Source organism: Myiozetetes cayanensis, unplaced genomic scaffold (assembly GCF_022539395.1).
Source record: "Myiozetetes cayanensis isolate MyiCay16 unplaced genomic scaffold, myiCay2020 scf2-11, whole genome shotgun sequence".
Taxonomy (NCBI): domain Eukaryota; kingdom Metazoa; phylum Chordata; class Aves; order Passeriformes; family Tyrannidae; genus Myiozetetes; species Myiozetetes cayanensis.
In genome coordinates, this window is record NW_026087411.1 from 35,556,468 (window position 1) to 35,577,416 (window position 20,949).

At 41.5% G+C, this 20,949-nt stretch overlaps 1 protein-coding gene across 2 annotated transcripts in view; it reads right to left on the bottom strand.

Moving 5' to 3' along the window:
- Positions 1 to 19,703, bottom strand: part of EFCAB2 (EF-hand calcium binding domain 2) — a 29,281-nt gene extending 9,578 nt beyond the window's left edge. The window contains exons 1-2 of one of the 2 annotated variants that reach the window (XM_050315267.1): positions 19,677 to 19,703; positions 1,508 to 1,592 (exon numbers count right to left, since the gene is read on the bottom strand). In XM_050315267.1, the coding sequence (XP_050171224.1) occupies positions 1,508 to 1,592; positions 19,677 to 19,701 (110 nt within the window). In that variant the 5' untranslated portion in view covers positions 19,702 to 19,703. Of the gene's footprint in view, positions 1 to 1,507; positions 1,593 to 11,656; positions 12,001 to 19,676 lie in introns of those variants that run through there. The other variant, XM_050315266.1, reaches the window with a different exon arrangement.
- Positions 19,704 to 20,949: the final 1,246 nt, after the last annotated feature.

The following is a 20,949-nucleotide window of genomic DNA, read 5'->3' on the forward strand; positions in this document are numbered from 1 at the left end:
CAAACAAATAAGCAATGAGTATGCCATGATGCAGTGAGGGCTAGGGGCTCCCCAGGACTGTGGGGTGGTAGTAGTGGGGATTCTGCATGGGGGTCAGGCAGCCAGGGCCCATCCAGAAGCAGGGCACCTGGGTGGCACTGGGGCAGCTCCATCTCTGGGCATCAGGTACTTCTCTGGGCATGGGACAGGACATGTAAGATCACTCCTCCCTAAAGAGCCCTGTGAACAAGGGAACAGCAATTATACTGTGTGTGGAGATATATCCTGAAATTCCCCCTATCTAATATAGATGAAAAATGATTCCTTCTATGAAGTACTGGCAATTTCTTAAATTTAGAGGCACTAGTAAGCATGCATTGCTAAAACCATCATATAAATATTTTGCATCTCTCTCACCTATGCTCTAGAATGTAGAAAAGATGTTTGGAACATTTAAAGATATTTTCCAATTTGGCTTCATGAAGAATGTTTAATGACAACAATTTCACCAGTTTTCACACTCCTTTGTAGTGTTTATGCTCAATAATTGGTTTATAACTAAAAGCTCTGATGATATTCTTTTGAAAGTAGTAATTGGAAATATGAAAAATTACTCCAGTAAGCTTTTATGACAACAGCTTATAACAACCTGCTCTGTGACACATAAACATGTGGTTTATGTATTTTACAACAAAAGCCTTAGTTATGCCTAGGAATGCTTATATTAAAATGAAGTTTATGTAGCACTGCTAAATATTCAAACTTTAAAAATAGCAGAATTAAGATTACTGAGGAATTTTTAATAATAGAGAACAAGTGTTTGCTATTTATCATAGGATAGAAAAAAATTAAACCAGGGGCCACTCAAATCATAATGTAGCAGATGTACAAAACCAACAAGAAATACTGCATATTTGTTCAATTCCTTATATTCCTCCCCTAGGAAACTACTGGTAGCTCAACTGAGGGTACTGGGCTAAATAGACTTTTGGTGCAATCAAGTATGATCATCTTTATGTTAGTTTTTATATTATTGTTGTTGCTATCATTATTACTATATACAACTAAATTATAGGCAAGTTTCCCCCAAGTCTCCTAAAACCACCTCCCTACCATAGCAATATCCATCTCCCACATTATCCCAGAGGAAGGATGCACTTTCCATTGAAAACACCTACTGAGTGCAGGTACCTGTGACACACACTGGCAGGGACACTCCTTGGTGTGCTGGAATATCCTAAAAGCAAGGAGTTTCATACGGGATCCAGGTCCTGTAGTGCCAAATGAGCTATTAGAGCAGGGATTTATTTGCTAGCAGTAATTGTGGCCTTAGACCTCTTGTCTAGCTGCAGCTTCCTCTTGCCCCATTGCACCACCAGTCCCAGCATTCCTTTCTCAAGCCAATTTCAACCAGTGAACAATACAAAATGTCTATTAAACCAGCAAAGACATACTTATCCAATCTGGCCAGAGTTATTTATCTCTATATTTGACCCTGTAATATTTCTTTGTGAATATATTTACAAACCTGGCATCCACAGTTTTATTGCTTTCCCGGTCAAACACCTCAAAAGCTTCTCTAATCTTTTTCTCAATTTCAGCTACTTTGCCATCTGCAAAGAGAAACATAAGAAAAAGAAAGATTCACTGTGCTGTTGCAAACTGTTTTATTTCCACTTTGAGACTTGCAACAGCAGAAGCACCAAAACTGATAAAGGAGCAGACAGGAAAGATACTTGAAAAAGCAGAAATTATTCTGAAAAAAATCCACTCTAAATGCCGAATCTCTCATTTTGTATTAGTAATATGGCCTTGCTACGACTCTGCAGCCACATCAAGTCTGGTGGCAATGGTGTGCCTGAACTGCATGATCACCAACCAGGCTGCCCAGGTGTGGACCCTGCCCAGAGTGTGCCACAGCTCCCTCTGGACCACAGGCCTGAGCCCTTCCTGGATGCCACAGTGTCAGTGGAAGAAGCAAGGCAAACATGGGCTTGCCCTGAGACGGGGCTGAGTCACTTCATCCAGGTTCCTGCATCCAGGGAAACATAAGTGCTCTCATGTCCACTGAGTTAGTCATAATGTATGAAAAGCTGAGAACCAGGGATAAAGAGATGGCTAAGATAGGTGCACAGTGAATACGGCTCATGGTAAATAATTTATTGCAACAGTTTGGAAAAGAAGACAATCTCAGCAAAGGGGAAGGAGTAATTTGCTGCATTTTCTTTTCATATCTCAATCTCAAGGAACAGGGGAAGAAGAACCACAAGTTATCACAGATACATCTTGTATAAGACAGAAATTGCATTCTTGGGGCAAGATAAGTACCAGGAAATAAATTATGAAGAAAAAATGTAAAGAGAGGAAAGGGTCTGTCTCAAAAGAAAATCCCCCTGGCAAGAAAGTTGGGGTAAATAAAGAGTGAACTGAATGTTTATTTATGAATGTTTGACTCCAGGTGAGAGAATATGGGAAGCAAAGTCACATGGAGCTGAACTTTTGGTTCCTGTGGCTAAATACAACCCCAAACTTTGTTTGGCAAAGCAGCTCATGAGGCAGCATTTTTTGAGCTAGTCCCCAGCCTCCACAGCAACGCCACAAGGAAAATCTGAGTGACAGTCAAAATTAGATTGGTATGAGGGACCCTTGTTTTCTCGTTTTCATACTTCTGTATTTTCAACACAATAAGTAAAACACAGTTCTCCTCTAGTAGACAATTTATTTTCTTCTTTAGCTGATGTGATTGTTAAGTTTTGTTGAGCAGCTCTGACGAACATTAAGCCACTGGACCTTTCTTCTACAGGCATAACAAATTCATACCTAGTTTTCTACAATCCCAATAGTAGGGAATCCCTGGGACTGTAGTGTGCAAGCAGTTTTTTCATTTGATTTCTTGCCCTCGTGACAGAAGTATCTTTCTGCTGGCAAAGGGTATCAGAACTGAACATAGTTGAATGATACACTGGCTTTGTGATCTCCCTCTTTATCTTGACCCATGAGCTTTTTTCATCATATTTTCTCCCTCTGTGCTGTTGAGGAGGGCAGAGAGAGGCTGGGTGGGTGCCTGACAGCTTGCCAAGGTCAGCTCACCACAGGCTGCAAACTCTTCAGTACAGCAGTGGATTGAACCAGCTATAAGGAACCTCTTCTTCATGTAGCAGAGGTGCATTCCCTTATAAAGCTACAGCTGCCTGCTGCTTTCCATCTGTGTTTGGTACTGAACTCCCCAGAGAATTCATAAAGAAAAGAGAGGTATGAATATATCCTGTATTCCTTCCTTGGACTTTATTCCCCTGATGGAAGCATGGGCAGGAACTCGTACAATGGACTGGAGACTGGAGCTCACTGAGGAAGAAGAGCCCTGTCCAGTCCCCAGACACAGGACAAGCTGTATTCTTTTCACAGCTTGACAGTAATGCCTTCTATGATTCACTCTAAACCTCCCTGTAGGCGAAAAGAAGACGGATTCCAGCTTTAGGATAAAAAAAGGGTAACATTTTAAAATTATACCTTCAAGAAGGGCTCAAGAGACCAGATAGGCAGTTAACCCAGCAGATGTGATGCTCTAATGTACTGAAATCTTCCTGTACAAGGAGACTCTGCACCATGGGCAGATCAGTGAAAGTTACGTGTTGCTCTGTGGAACAATGTTTTATCTATTTTTCAGGACAGAAATACTTACACCTTGATTGAATAAAAGATTTCACTCACCTATTCTACTAACAAGAAAAACAATACACAATATCAAAGATAAAATTATCTGCTTCTAATTGTTTAAATAAACAAATATTGAAACATACCATGCTACACAGGATTCCAATACCTACAAATACTTATTCCCTCATATGAGTCCTGTAGAGATGATATATTATTTCCAATTCTATGCTGCTAAAATGCTTCAGATATTTGTCACTGTTGTCTCATTCTTATTTATCTTCCTACCACACGCGCAAAAAGAAGACAAAATGTCTTAAAATCTACTCCTCAGACACATTAACTGAAAGTGTATTCATTATCATTTTCTTTCCTGTACTATCCTTTGCTATCTTCCCAGTTTGTTTAGTCTGAACTAGATAGAGCTCTAGACACTGTGAGTTAAATAAGACTGGAGGGGATCTGGGACTCCCAGAACAATTCTGGTGGTTCTTTCAGATTGAACTGCTCCTCTTCAGCTTGTCCACACTATTGCCCAGCACTCTGAGGCCCACTTGAAGCCAGCCCTTAAGCAGCACACCTACCTCGGTTGTGACATTTCTTCTTCAAAGACTACACTTGAGTCTTTGTAGGGAACAGAAGCCATTAACTGGATGTGACTCTGCCAGACTCTTGAGTAAGGAGGATTTTAAAAGGGGCTTTCTAGGTGATGCAGTTAGACTAGATTCTACCATTCATTTAACTGTATGAGCTTGCTGTCTTTCCTTTCTTGGGCCCGTTGATCTGATGGTTCAAAAACCTAACCTTTCCTTTCACTTAAGAGAAAAAAAGACTTATCATAAGAACACATAGCCCAACATTAAACAACCACTTAACATGCTGGGGAGCAGCATTTGTCTGCTGCTCAGAGGAAAACATTTAGTCCCTGTGCTGCCTGATGGACCTATTAACATTTACTGGATGATTTTATTACTTAGTGTTACTGCTCACACACTTGAAACATTAGTCTTTAGAAACATTAATTTTAAGTATATTTTAATAAATATAGTCAATTTTATATTTAAACTCTTCTGTGTATGTGGACACCTCACTAATTACTCCATCCTCTCTTCATGGTACCATATTATGGTTACAAGGAGGTGTGAGGAAACCCCTGAGGTCTCTGCTGACAGAAACCCTTTCTCAGATGGGGCTGACTTGTGGAACTAGTCAGTCTGAAAGGACAAGGGACACAAGCAGGTAACTCCAACTCAGTGGAAGACAGTTTAGAATCATTTACATGTTGTTGTTCCAGTTTTACTTAAAGTGCTGTTATCAACAGCTCTTTTGTAGATCTCCCATCCACTAAATGGAGTTTATCAGCACAAAGTACAAAATCATATCAGTGGCAATATACTACAGCACCACTTCTTCTCTTTTCCACTAACCACTATTTCAACAAAATAAGTGGTCAGTGACCTTGATCCTGTCAGTTGAACTGGGAATGAAATACAAAGACTGCCATGATGTAAAAGTAACATTTTTAAGAAGGCAATGGACACAAAAGGGGATGTGACTATGCGGTCAACCATATAAAAAAATCTGAGTCTTAAAGCCTCCTGCAATCTGCACTCAAATTCAGTAAACCTTCTCTTTCTGCTCATGGATCCAAGTGACTGTTTTTAACCACCCTCCCCACACTGCTCCAACACTCTTCTATAAGGCCCCTATAATCACCCTTTTTAGGATGAAAGAGATGAACTAAAAACCAAAAGAGATTTGTCTTTGATGTTTGCAGGAAAAACAAACAAACAAACAACAACAGTAAGAGACTTCATAATTCAAACTCTGAGTTACGAGATCTAACCAGAATTTTAAGCAAGTTTTAACTGGACCATCACCTAGGTCAAGATTTAAAGAGCTGTCACAATACTCAGCATCACCTGTACAGGTGAAATCTCAAACATTTTCAATTAAGCTCATCAGTTTTATCAAGGTGCTGTGTTTCCAGAACAAAAAGGGAAAGCCAGTGTTGTGTCATAACATGAATTCTTGGTGATGGTATCAGCATAAGTTGTTCCTATGCTACTGCTTGTCTTTCCTAGATTCAAAGCAAAGTATACAACTTCCTACATTTTTCTGCCACAAACATTTGCATTGCCTTCATGTTAAATGTGGGGAGCTTGATTGACTTAAAAATAATTCAGAAAGCTTGCTGCACCCCAAAGAAAAAAACCTTAGAGCATTTAACTAATTCTATTTTAAGAAAATTACCAAGACAAAGGAACATAGAGAAAACCATTCTGAGACCATTTGAATCTGACTTATTGGCAAGACCTTTCTGCTCTGTAGAGGAAAAGGCATGCATTAGATATTTTTCTAGTGACCTTCTTAATTCCAGAGGAAGCTTAATGTACAGTCAGCCTAATGTGCTGAACCAGCAATTGTACGCCATGCTCTAAAAATTTTGAGGTAAGACAAATATTTTTCCTTCTTTACTCTGTACCTTCTACATCATGTATGGTATTAATGTATTATGTATCAGAAAATAAATGAATATGATTAAGCTGCAAGCTTGCAGAATATGCAATGTTGTTTCTCTGTGTTTTGTGATACATAATGAAGTAATTGAAGATATGTGATCATTGAAGAGTCTGCATTCTAGAAAGACAAATCAAGGATATTTTGAAGAAAAACGAGGTTTATAAAGCAGCTCGAGTCCTCCAAAGAAGGGATAAACCTATGCCTTAAGTGCAACCCCAAAGAAAATAAATTGATGAAAAGTATTGATGTATTGATGGCATCAATGGGAAATCTGTCACCTGAGTTTAGCCATTAAAATTGAATGAAGAGCTAAAACAAGTAGCTTCATGGCATTTGGTAAACGTCAGTTCCCAAGAAATGACCAGTCTTCACTGACAGTACTACCTATTCCAGTTTGGGGATGCAAGCTATGGCTTGCAGACTCAGGAGAGGGATAATGCTTTCTCTCCTAGATAAGAAGCATCCCATGTTAATATAATAATACTCAGACAATCTGAATTTTAGTCTGTTGGTGTAGAAGAATAAAAAGGCTTAACTGGTTTATGTAGAGGGCAATTCCATGCATTTTCAAAGAGATAAAAATGAAATCTCAAGAACAGCAAAAGCTTTTTGGTGCATAATTTTCAGAATTTTTGAGAACTAGCCATGTCATTGTTCCTTATTGCTTATGTTTGTCACAACATACACCATGTATGGACGTGGGAGTCTGGACTGACAGGAAGCTGAACATGAGCCAGCAGTGTGTCCAGGTGGCCAAGAAGGCCAATGGCATCCTGGCCTGGATCAGGAACAGTGTGGCCAGCAGGACCTGTACTTCTTCCCCTGTACTCAGCACTGGTGAGGCCACACCTGGAGTGCTGTGTCCAGTTCTGGGCCCCTCAGTTCAGGAAGAATATTGAGGTGTTGGAGCAGGTCCAGAGAAGAGCAACCAGGCTGGTGAAGGGACTTGAGTACAAGTCCTGTGAGGAGAGGCTGAGGGAGCTGGGGTTGTTTAGTCTGGAGAAGAGGAGGCTCAGGGGTGACCTCATCACTCTCTACATCTAACTGAGAGGATGTTGTAGCCAGGTGGGGGTTGGTCTCTTCTCCCAGACAACCAGCAGTAGGATAAGAGGGCATGGTCTCCACCTGTGCCAGGGGAAATTTAGGATGGATATTAGGAAAAAATTTTTTATGGAGAGAGTAATCAGACACTGGAATGAGAAACCCAGGGAGGTGGTGCATTAACCATCCCTGGAGGTTTTTAAGATGAGACTGAATGTGGCACTTAGTGCCATGGCCTAGTAACCACGGTGGTGTTGGATCAAGGGTTGGACTTGATGATCTCAGACGTCTTTTCCAACCTGGTCAATTCTATGATTCTATGCAGTATGCAGATAAACAAGCAAACCCCATCATCACTGTGAATCAACAAAACCAAAACCCTACACTCATCATCATCATCTATGCAAGCAACCTTGGACTAAAAGCATAACCTCACCCTATTGTCATACCTCTTTTCCTAATGGCAGTACATGTGAGAGCTGAAAAGTTACCTGGGTGTTTCCATCACAGTAACTGACTCGTGGAAACTAATAGAGAATAAAAATAAAGTGACTATATTTAAAAATAGATACACAGAATGGAGCTTTCAGAGTGGAGCAATCAGAACAATCTTTGCACAGCCCTATGGTACCTAATAAGAATAACCACAAGAACAAAACCGCCAGCAGCAAATAGAGTTTGAAAAAATCAGGTAATTAATTTGATGTCTGATAATAAAACACAGGCTGTCAGTTTCATGACAGCTGTGGAAAAGTTAACTGCAAAAGCTACTTCAAATTCTGACACAAAAATATTAAACACAAGTTTTCCTTTTTATCTTCTTTACATAAGACAATTGTAACATGGACAAAATACATAATAAAGTGACGTAAAAAATTAAGCACTACCTTGACTCCAGTTTTGACTATGAAAACGATATTATTTTATACAATTCTGATAGCATTAAAAAGTAAAAAGAGTTCAGATCAACCACGATGGAAATACCTTGTTTAGTTTCATTAGAAGTTGACAAATTCATTAAAGACTTATAAAAAATAATATAGCAACTGTGCATTTCAACCTCAAAGTTGAAAAATGCAACAATATAACACTTTGCAAAATATACCTAGTTTGTGGTAGTCAGTTGGCAGCAACTACTGAAGTTACAAGTTGCCAGTAACTTCACCTAATGAAACAAGATATCCTGAATATTATCTTAGGTTTTGACTGTTCAGTAGGTGTTATTTTAAATGGGGGCATTCTAATCTACCATAGATGCAGATGTTTCAATGCATGTGGGAACAACAACTAACAAAACTAATGGGGCAATTAGCAAACCAATTCAATTCTTGAGAAACAAAGTATAGAAGCTATTGCTGCCTTGATAAGCAGTCAAGCTTCTAATTGTTGTAGCACAGAACAAAATAGGCCATGGAGGATGCCACATCAAGCTGGAAAAGAAGGCATAAATAGTCAATGTCTCTCACCCCCAGTATTTCCAAAGGTGTTTAAACCCAGAGTTCACACTACCTCAAAACCCAATTCATATTAAAGTGTCATTGATTTGAAAGGGAATAGCCACCATTCACAAAGTTCTTATCCCATTCATCTCTCCCCAGAAGTGCTGGAGTCATGGTCAGTCTTGTCTGCTGCCCTCCCTTCTGGATCAAACACAGTTCTTCATCAATGGAAAAACATTTGTTTCCCTCGTGGTACACATTCTTGTAGGTCATCAAGCCAATTATAATGCTGTCACTTCTGGTTGCTCCTGCAAGATGCTATTGTTTATCCCGGTCTGTGCTGGGCATGCAGCCCCCACGCCAGTACAGAGAGATCACTCAGTAACCTCAGTACCTGGTAAGTCATCCCTGTCTGCCTCGAATCATTAGGATATAACAGCTTGAAGAGCTGCTGTATTCAGAGCTGCTGTTTGCTTGCTCTGTCCTGAGCTTGCACTGTATTTCTCAAAGCCAGGGGATGCAGATGGCAAAGTACGTCAGCATGAAGCCACAGTGGAACTACAACCACTGCCTGGGCTTGCTGCAGAGAATGCATTTGCCTAAGGGAATGGAGAAGGGCAAATTACAAGGAATAGCCTTGCTATCTCTCCAAATTCCTTAACAGATGCTTGCTGCAACACAAAATTGTCCATATGTTGGAGGGGACCAATAAACCATTTTTTCCTGCATCAGTTCCTATACTACAACCCTGACAGCCTCCCTGTGCCCAGACTCCTGAATCTGAAGCATTAATTTCCCTAGTTCCACCCAATTCTTTTGGGAAGTCCCCAGAATGGAGGATTGCAATTTGTCAAAGAAATAAAAGGCGTAAGGAACTCCTACACCCAAAACGCAAACCAAACTTTCTTTAAACTTACTGAAACTATTTATAGCCAAGCAGAACTTGCTAGTGAAGGCAATGTTAAATGTTAGGAGTGGCTGAGTGGGATTGGGAACCAGCAAGAATCCTGCTAATGGGATACAGTGTTTCTTACAGTCCCTAAAATTCCACTAAAGGCTCTTTGGGACTGGGCATGTGGAGTGTTTGCTCCTGAGGAAGAGATATGAAAGACAGACTGCAAGTCTGGTGCCACTGGAAAGAAAAAAAAAAAGGTATCAGCACATGCTGAGAATGTGGTAGGGAATACGAATCTGCCCCTCCTATTATCTGGTGGATCTCCTTTACACAGAAATGCACAAAGGCAGGGGTGACTGACACTACCTCAGCTCTGCTCGCTTTGTTGTTCCTCTAGGATAGCACCCATTTGCTCTGCTGAATCTCCTTTCTCAGCCTCGTGCTTTTCCCATCATAATCTCCAGTTCTTTTCATATGCTGTCTGTGATGAGTCTCTCCCCTACCCCACAGGCAAGAAATCCCTTCCTTCCTTCTGCTCAAATTATTCCTCAGGACCTTTTTGGTGAGGACAAGCTCAGTCTACACAGTTCTGGGACATATTGAGGCAAAACACTACAATCACAGGGTTTGTTAGGGAAAAATCATTCCCTTGTAGGCAGCTCATCTGAATGATGCAACACAGGTGCCTATCAATCCATGTTAGTGACAGCAGTTCATGAATCCCAGGAGAAGCTCAACAAAATATGCCCTGATGTTTTTACAGTACACAATCTGTGGGGTATGCTATATCTGCATATATATCTATAGATACTGAAGCATCAGTCTTCATAAGCATCAGCAGAAAAGCCTGTAATCCTGGGAAATGATCAAAGAATACCACTTGACTGTACTCAGGTAAGAAATTTTTTTTTTTTTTTTTTTTTTTTTTTTTTTTTTTTTTTTTTGGAGGGATAGTATGGAAGGAGTCCTTCCTACTTTCACTTCACAGAATGACTTTTGGATTTGGTCTGTGTCCATCAAAGAGGAAAAATGGAGGTGCAGTGGCTGGCCGGCTGGTATGACCATGCATCTGGGATGGAACACACATCATGTTCCAGGTCAAAGCAATTACAATGACAAAGACTCTGGTAGGGATTCCTGAGCTGCCACAAGTCCAGGCAGCAGCTCATAGCAGCAGCTTGCTGAGATGGGAAGTGGAAGGTCTTGGAAGTGTGGAGGCTTGGCCAGGACTTGGCTACAGCACTAGATACATCTGCTGATTAAGTGTTCTGGACCTAGTAGCATGTCCAGGGGGAAAAAAATAAAAAAAGAAAACAGTAATTTGGCCTAATTCTGGTTAAAATTCTGAGACATTTTCTAGAGAGTAATTTGTAAGCCATGCTACAGCATTCCTTCTTCATCTGTAAGGAAAATGGCCCAATGGAGGTCATCATCCACTACCTGATTGGTGGTAATAGGGAGAAACTCTTCCATCAGAAAATGGCAAAGCAAGTTGGATTTCCACATAGGCAGCAGCACAGGTAGGTTTTCTGCTCTCTGTTTTGACCAGCCAGGATGACACTGGGCAGGAAGATTACTACGATTACTACCTTTAAGTAGCAGGGAAGTGTGCAAGCAAATACTTGGCACACAGCCCTCCTCCAGCTCCAACTTCAAGTTGCTCTGCTGCTGCTCCACCTTGTCATAGCCCTGAGCTCCTCCTGTCATCTCTCACAGTCTCTTGCCTGTGGGAGCCAGTGCCCAGTGACAAGCACCTTGCTGCTGTGTGACTTCATAGCTCAGCCTTGCACCTTTCCCTATAGCTGCAGCTTACAGATTTTTATCACCATGAGTACAAAGTCCTTCTGAGCTCTGAAACCCTCAACAGTGAGAGCTAATGCCCTGACCTGATCTTCTTAAGCACCTTACTCCTTGTGCCTTGACACACTGTCACCCCACCCCCATTTTAAATAGTCATGCTGTGAACAGTAACATACATCTTATTGCCCGTGCCCTCTGCAGAATACATAACACCAGGAAACACAAGGAATGCGTATGGGGTTTGCCCTGCATACGCTCAAACCTCAGATAAAAAGTAAGGGTAATCTTTTAGAGCTTGAAAGAACCTGGAGTCATCGTTACTTACTGCAGAAACGCTTGGCAGTCCTCCTGCGCATCTTTCAAAATACAACAGCACCCAGGCTGACCATGGGGGTTTCTCTCTTCCCAGCATTCAGAGGAGTCTGTCAGCCCACACGTTCTGCATTTGTTGTTGCAGAATCCTTGAAGAAAAGCCAGTTTCTTCTTTTTTGTCTCTCATATTTGGTTGAGTCTTGAAAAAAATTTTTTTTCCTGAAATCCATTTTTCCTTTTCTCACTTCTTGGAGGGAAATGTTGGATGAGACGGGCCTTAAGATAGGACAGTTACAGTAGTATTACAGGACAGAGAAAGCTATTGAGCCCTGCATCACAGATGTCCAACATTTTATGTCAGGAGTAGCTGTAACATTTTTAGAGCAATAATTGGGGCACAGCAGGAAATGTTCAACTGCAGCTCTCAGGATCTGGCCCTGCCTGTCTTCCCAAGCAGTTGGCCATAGCCCATGCTGCTTTAGTTCCACAGGCCTCACAACTGTTGCAGATTATTATTTTGGAAGCAGCATGCAATAAGGACTCTCAGGAAGAATCCAAATTGGACCTAACTGGTCTCAATTATGACCTGAATTTGAGCCAGACAAGCATATCATCATTTTGCAGCTACTCCACTGGTGACTGAGATTGACTTAGCAAAACCTGGAGCTTCATGAGCCAAAGCAGCAAGGTCTGACTAACACCCTCACCCTAATCATTTGCACAGGTCCAGCTCTAACAACAAAGCTCTCCTTCTGCGAGCTGGTGACCACAGACAAGTTGCCAGATACTTGCCATTGCATGCAATCGACACTGAGGGCAGTGAAACAACATGCTCTGCGCTGAGTTGCAGATTGATGGGGGAAAATCCTTTCCTTTTGATACAAAGGTCTTCTCTTCTGATCAGATGATGTGGAGATGTGCCTCCAGTCATCCAAAGAAAGAAAGCAAGGAACTCTGATGTATGCATAGATCTGGATTGTTCCTTGTATGCCTGTGATTCACAGGTAATATACATTCAAATACCTTATACTTCTCTTGAGGAAAGTCAGGATGTTATTCTTCCTTCAGAGAAGTCAAAGAAATGTCAGCACTTGATGTTTTCTAGCCTGTAGAAAATAATTGTGACACTTTTTTTAAAGTCAATACCAGCTGCATGCAGTGTCCCTTTTCATAAGGCAGGAAAAATCTCCATCAGGGATATCTTGTACATCCCTGAAGTCCCAACTCTGGCAGCGGCATCAACCAGCACCCCTGTGGCAGCTCAGAGCTGGCGAAAACAGCCATCTACACTGTTGCAATTTGTTCTATATCTTTCTTTAGTCTCAGCCACACCTGAGATATAACGAAAGAGCTATGTGTAGCCCATACTTATATTCTCTTTCATCATCACCAGCAAACTGCCCTGCAAGGATATGTAGCTCTCCCGGTGATGCCAAGTCTCACTGTGTCTCCAGCTGCTGCTGAAAAGGAAAAGCTTACATAGGCTGTGACACTGGCAGAATACAACCCATGCTGTCTGGTCGCAGAAGGCATTTGTCTCCTTTTCTCCCAGATTCTCCACAGTGCTGGCCCCAGAAGCAGATGGGAGAGCCACAAAGGACAACTCCAACATCCACAGCTTACTACACCCATGCACCACCCCACGTTCCAATAACATGCATCAATGCACATGCTGCTGCGGCCCCAAAACAGCAGCTCACTCTGCCAAGGACCTGGGACAGCCCCAACAGGACACACTGACACTTGACACTGACAGTGAACACCTGACTGCACGTGTGGCAGCAGCAAACATCTCGTAAATTGAATATGCCTACTGAACTGCCTCTGCACAGACACTGCTCAAGTGGTCCAGAACCAGGGACCAGAATCGACTGGACACTAGTGCTCTGAGAACTAAAGTATTTTAAACAAAAGCCATTATGAAGTTTAACTGCAGTACCACAGTATAGCTGCTAGAATACAACAGTTTGTAAGCTTTCTTCTTTTGAATCTACAATATAACAGCAGAATGAGGGGTTTAAGTATAACTTTTAATGCATGCTGTTATTATGTAATGTAGCACAAGCCCTTCAAGTTGCCTCATAGGGTGTTAAATGGGTTAGAAAAACAGTTTCCACACTGGTTGCAATTCTATCTGTACTACTCTGTCTTTGACCAAGCAAAGGAAGACTTTTAGAGGGAAACAAAATGGCAAAGGATTACAGGGGTTTGCAGCAGCTGCTCCTTTTTAAGGAGCTGTCTTGAAAGTATCATTTACAGTCCTGAATCACTTTCTTTATATACCATGAAAGAAGATGAACCTAGAATTTTTCTTTTTGTTTGCCTAAGAGCAATATCCTGAATTTGTACAGCATTTCAACTGACAAATTCAAGACATATACATTTAACAATCAATTAACAACATTCCTGTAATCATTTGAGGCAGGCTAAGCTGTCATTTTCAGAAATCGGGTACTCTATACTTTCTTAGAGATGGACACTTACAATTGAAGCCCGTTTATAAAAATATCTTCTGAGACCCACCAGGCAGCGTCTAATCCAACCTCAAAAGCAGTGGGGATCAGAGGTAGGTTTGGCAACTCCAGCCCCTCATCGTGCCACTAGCTTTTACCCTTGCATCGGGTACCTATGAGCTCTGCTTCTCTGGCCATCTCTGCACACTCCAAGGCCCTCCACTGACCATCTCATTCCCTTCCCCATGTCACTGCCATGCTGAGTACAAGGCCCACCTCCACATAGGCTGGGCTGGGATGCCGCTGCCACAGCCCCTTCTTCCCTCAGGATACCTCACAGGATGTGTAGGAGATATTCTCAGCTTCTGCCCCTCACCTCAGCCATAATCTCAAGGCAGAAACAGCTGCGGCAGCCAAACCCCACGGTGGGATTTGGCCAGGACAGAGCATTGGTGTAACCAGCACCCTGTCTGCACGGCCACCTCCCACCTAGGGGCTAAACACTGGGCATGACAACAGGTTCATGCCAGATCTCTGTTACCCAAAAGACCATTTCCCTTCCACAACCTCTAGCCCAACACATTTTATTGCCAATAGCAACGAAGTGGTATCCGTTCACACAAAATACAGGTGCTCCTAAATTGCAAAAAAAAACCCCTCCCAACCTCTCAGATCTCAGAGTAATTAGTATGTAGACATGGAAATTCTTAATAACATGTTAACTATTGTTGGAAAGCTAATTTGTGGGAGTTCTCAAGCTCCCTGTCAGCCCTGTGTATCTGCTGGTTGGTATTGTTTAAAAGACAAAAAAGTTTAAAGCCTTTTTCTGCACACCAGCCAATTTTTATTCAATAAATCATCTAGAAGTAGAGCCAAACTGAAAAACTTCTGTCATTTTATGCACCATGGAAACAAGAAACAAGTCAATCTGCAATTACCTATTCTACATTCATTTGAGATCAATTTTTGCTGGGGAAGTGTAGCCAAGAGGATCAGATCTACAACCTGTATTTGTCCATGGACAAAATTTATTTTTTGTTTCACTCTCAAAGAAGTATAAATATTAAAACATAAATCAGATTGATGCCAGGATGCATCTTAAACTGCATTACAGTTTAATAAAGGCTATAAACTCTTATTCTCATGTAATTTCTTACAGCAATGTCAACAGGAGAATATAAAAATATTCATAGTGTTCATCTGTAAATTCCACTGTGATAAAACTGCACACTGATTTCCTAAGTGATCTCATATATTCAGATTTTCTTCCAGAGCTGAAATATTGCTTGCTTGAGCCCTATGAAAGCCACTTATTTTTAACAGCTCATACTAATTTTGTATATTTTCCCATAAATGAAACACTCCACTTTTTAAATTGAGATAATCTGTCTGATAGACTACTCTAGCCTGAAGGTTTATTGTGAGTGTTTAATTTATAGGTTTTGTACCTTTCAAATGCTGATGCTCATTCATGAAACTCTCAAAAACATATTTTAAAATCCTCAGTATAGCAAGACCCTTAAATGTACTCATGTGCTTAACCATCATGTGCCTCATGTTATCCCATTCAGCGGGATTCCCCAAAGCCTTACAAGGCTTAAGTGCTTTTCTGTGTCAGGTTTAAAACTCTCATGTTAATTAAGTGTGCTCCAAGCAGAATTAATGGTTATGACTGCCTACAGTGCTCATGGTGGCTCCTAGGCTCCCTAAGCTTTGACTTGAAACTTTATTAAAACACAACGAACAGTGACAGCGCATTTTCAGTATCTCTAGCAGTATCAAAAGGCAGGCAGAGCCAGGTGACATGGAAAGGGAAGGTTTAGATGTTAATTCCGGACACAAGAAGATTCAGCATGGCAGGTGATGTAGTGGCAACTCTGCTTCTTTGCAAGAAGGTAGTAGTTGAACGGGATATGTAGCTAGATCTTACAAAATGTTATCTCCAGTAAAGCCCTGATTTCACCAGCGTGCCAGGCAGCCAACCTGGGCAGGTAAAGAGCAGACATATAGGTATGAATGAACACACTGTTACTGTATTTACATACTAAAACTGGGGTGAAAACTCTCATGTCCACTTATAACATCCACTCGACAGTGTGTCTTCATATGTGGTAGGAAGATGTTTTGTGACGCCCCATTACATATGGCATCTGTAACTCAAACTACCCAGAACAACTACTAATCATTTACCAGAGAAAACCATCATTGCAGTAGGTTATTCTCCATAAGGTTATTCTCCATAAGTCTTCACATCTGAAAAGAGTAACTTTCTGAAGGACACCTGTTATCCAGAAGTAGTTATTTGGTTTCATGTGGGCGTAACAGGGTGAACCAGGAACTCAGATTATTTAAAATACTTCTGTTTGGATTTAAAATTAATGACCTACTAGTTACATTTTAAATATGCACTGTCTGGCACAAAGAATATGGTCTTACCAAAAACTCTAATACCAATCAATTACAGAACATTTCCATAATGATACAGGAACACTGAGCGTTCTCTCCTTTATGTACTTTTTAAAATCCCATATGGAAAAAAATATGTCTTCTGTCTAATTTTACTGGAGGCACTACCAGTCTGACATTTCGCTTTCAGGTTCTGGTAACATCAGTATTGAGATCAAAGGTATTAAAACTTAGAAAATCTGACATATTGTGTCAAATTACAAAGACAGTATCTGAGAGCAAATGGAAGAACAGACAGACTGAATTAAGTAGCAGAAAAGGGAAAGGAACAGAATAATAGGAGGGAAGTTAAGGATAAATGTACGAAAGTGAAACATTAAGCAAACAGTCTAGCATGATCAGATGGGTATGAAAAAACATTAAATATAGTTGAAAGCACAAATGTAGGGCTATAAATTCATACATAAAACACAGAGCTACAGATATTATGGGCACGATCCCATTAACACTTACGCACATACAAGATTTTATTCACAACATTTGCTTAAGTTAGAGGGTAATATTCATGTGAATAACATGTTCAATAGGTAGAAGGATTTGGCCTTTCACCATTTTTCCTTGTGTACATCATGTACATCTGTAAAACATTTAAGCAGGCATTTCTACTTTGAAGAAGACAGAACCTGGAAGATAATAGGACCTAAGGGAAACCTTTCCATGAAAGCTGGTAGAACTGCAGTTCTACAAAGAACAGAGAGGAATACTCTAAGGACTAATTATTTGACAATGTAACTAATGTTATTAGTTTGAAGCATAATAAAGTAAAAGCTGCACTTTGCACAGATGTGGGATACTTGTCAGAAGAAAGCATAATCAACGTGCGAATCCAAAGTCGAGGAATCCTAATTAACCCTCTAACTGCTATCAGCAAGAAGGCTAATAGCAAGCCTAAAATGGTGTAAGCGACTTATTCTTAGGGGATTGCTTCTGCTAATGAGACTTTTAGCTTACCTCAGCTGTGTTTATAATAATGAGGCACCTTTATAGGGCGATAAGCAACTGGTTTGCCTAACAGCAGACACTGCTGTGAGTCTCTTGAGTGACTTTTCCCTGTGATACAAGTTATTTTCTTCATTCTATATATAAGAAACTAAGTGTCACTTTCCATGAACCATTGGCAGGGCCAGGGATGGAGTTTATGGATCAAGAGTATTTAGGATGACAGTACAATTTTCCTCTAGAAGATGGCATCTGATACTCTACTGGAAATAGTGTTTCACAGGATGTTAAAAAACATGAAGTGTAAAAAAACCCAAGAGATCTGTCTTTAGTAATACAATAATTAAACTTAGAAAGTATTCTCACTTTGAAGCTACAAAAAAAAGTCATTTAAAGTCATAATTCGAGAAGTCAAAAACCCATGACCTTTCTTCTCCGAGAGTTTCTGGTTGTGGATTACCAAAATGGTGCAAAATCTCAGTATTACACATATGGGTGCCCCACATATATGGAGCTAGAACTTCCCAATACTACTGTTATCCTGCCAGAACACCAGATTCTCCCTTCTCAGGCGGTTTGGCAGACTTCTAGGCTGCTATCCTCTCTATTCACCTCTGCCAGCCCTGCATCTCAGTTTCATTTGCAACACTGAAAAGATGCAAAAAATGCGCTTTCACAAGACTAAACAAAAATGACAATATTAAAAACAACCACTTTTAGAACAGTCCTCAATGAAGCTACATCAGTCTTATTTTTTAATGTCTGTAAAGTATCTGTGTGTGCAGCTAGAAATACTTCTACCAAAATCAGATTACTCATCTAGCACTATCCACAGCAACTATTTATACAGGACTGCCCTGTGGAATATATTATTTGTTTTCTAAATAGTATGAAATAATCCATTGTTTAAACTATTTAAAATACAATGCTCAGAATTTGCAAACTACTGCAACACACCAAGTTTACTTACAGAAAGGATGGATTTCAGAAGTCACAATATTGTGAGCTTTGCAGAAAATACGTTTTCCTTGAAATGGTACTTGAATACCCTTGAAGAATGAATTACCTTTAGCCTATAAAATATAATTTCTGGCAACTCTCCCAAAGTAGAACACACTTGCCTCTAAAAATAAGCCAGAGTGCTATCAGCAGCACAGATTACTTTTTTTCTGGCAGAGAGAGTCCGATGCATCCAGAAATGACTGGAAGAGGTGATGACCAAGTGACTCCAGCAGTGAGTTCAGCCGCTCAGCTGAGTGGCAGCAACACAACCATAAGGCTGCCAGTGCCTGTGGCCATTGCCCACGGGTGGCACTGGCCATGGGTGACACTGGCCGTGGGCCACTGGTGGCATCCCCTGTGGCTGGGAGTGCTGGGGAGCAGCTGAGGTGGAGGCACGGCTGTGGCCACTCTGAATGGTATGGGGGGCAGAGGGTGTATTTCTGTGTGTGTGTGTGTGTGTGTGTGTGTGTGAATATGCACGTGTGCATGCTTTCATATACATATGTGCATACGTACACACAGATATATGCAAATATATATATACATACACACATATATATATACATATATAGCATCACAGAATCATAGATTATGCTGAGTTGGGAGGGACCCATCAGGATCATTGAGTCCAACTCCTGGCTCTGTACAGGACACCCTAAGAATCACACCGTGTACCTGAGAACATTGTCAGAAGGCTTCTTGAACTCTCGACCACTTCCCTGGGGAGCCTGTTCCAGTGCCCAACCACCCTCTGCGTGAAGCACCTTTTCCTACTGCCTAACCTCAGCCTCCCCTGGCACAGCTCCGGGCCATTTCCTCAAGTCCTGTCACTGGTCACAAGAACGAAGAGATCAGCGCTTGCCCCTCTGCTTTCCCTCGTGAAGATGTTGAAGACTACAGTACACACACTCCTATATATATATATATATATTTGTGTGGGTGAGGGTGTGTATGCATACGCGTGCCTGTGTCGCTCAGTGCGTGTCCCTGTGCCACTCTGGCACCAGCCCTAGGCCAGGGCTGACCCCGCCGCCGCCGCCTCTCCCGCCGCCGGAGGCCCGAGGCGGGCGGGCCTCTGTCGGTAGCGGCCGGCGGCGGCCCGTGCCCCGCGCTGCCCGCCTGCACAGGCGGGAGCCCCGGGGTTGGCCCGGCCCGGCCCCGGCCCAGCCTTACCCTCGCCGCCCTCCTTCTCCGCCATGGCAGCCGCCGGCGCTGTCGCCATGGCGACGCGGGCCTGGCCGGGCCCGGGCGGGCCCTCTCCTGCGCACCCCGGCGGGGTAACAGGGCCGCTCCCCGCTGGGCTAGAGATGGAGAACGTGCCCAAACTCCCGTCTGACCCCCCACTGCACCTCACTGCCCTTCCGGCCAGGGATCAAGTTAAACCCGCCGCTTAAACCTGACACTTCAGAGGACTACATTTCTCTTAAAAATAAGAGTTTTCCTCGCAATCGCATAGATTTCCGCGTTATCTCAGCTGTAGAAAGTGAAAGAACATTTTATTCTAAATACCATCGCTCTGGAACAGCTAAAATATTCTGTCTTAGTGATATTAAATAAAACTGTGTGGTTTAAATTTAGCTGTGTGTTTTAACAGACAGGGTTGTGATGCCTGGTTCTTCTGACTCTAAAACAACTGTGAAGATAGAAAAAAAATATAAATATTAATATTCTGGCAAGATGCAATCATATTTTCCTAGAAAATAAATATTTATGAAATTCCTAGGACTAAAACCTTGTCCTCACCCCAGCAGGTGCTTGTTTGTCAGATATTAAATTTTTGCAAAGCCCGTGTGGACGACTTCTCCTCACACATTCATTTCCAGCTCTCAGTTACAATGTTCCCAGTATTGAACATTGGAACATTCAGGAAGCCTGAAATTTAAAAAAACACATTTTGTTTGGTTCAAAAAGAGGTCTTCTCTGCTTTAAAAGAATCACTTTTTAAAAACATTTTAGCATTTGTTATTTGCCTTTCAGACACTTTTTTTTGCATTTTTATTGAATGTGGCTCAGAATAAAGAGGGCGTAATAGATACCCAAGAGAATACATCTTTACTCTGCTGGGAAAACAGCTGATTATGCTCTCGAACAAAGCTGATCCCTCAGAAAGGTTATCTACCGACTTGAGCAGTTTATTAAAGTAATTAAATATTTCAAATTACACATTTGACTACAAGAGGAACACAGATTTGTTTCCTATCAAATGCTAACAGAAATTTTTGTGAGAACAGCATGGCAGCCGAATTTAGAGGATGCAGTGGCAGCAGAAAGAAAGACCCTTATCTTTCAGTCTCACAAGGGTCCCATTTCTTATTCCCTCAACCTCTCTACACAGAAAACTTTTGTCTTTCCTGGTTGTAGGCATGTGGTGGTGGATCAATCACATGTTTGAAATTGAAGAAAAGCGTGAAATACATTGTTTTGGCAAGGACGGAGTTTTCTTATC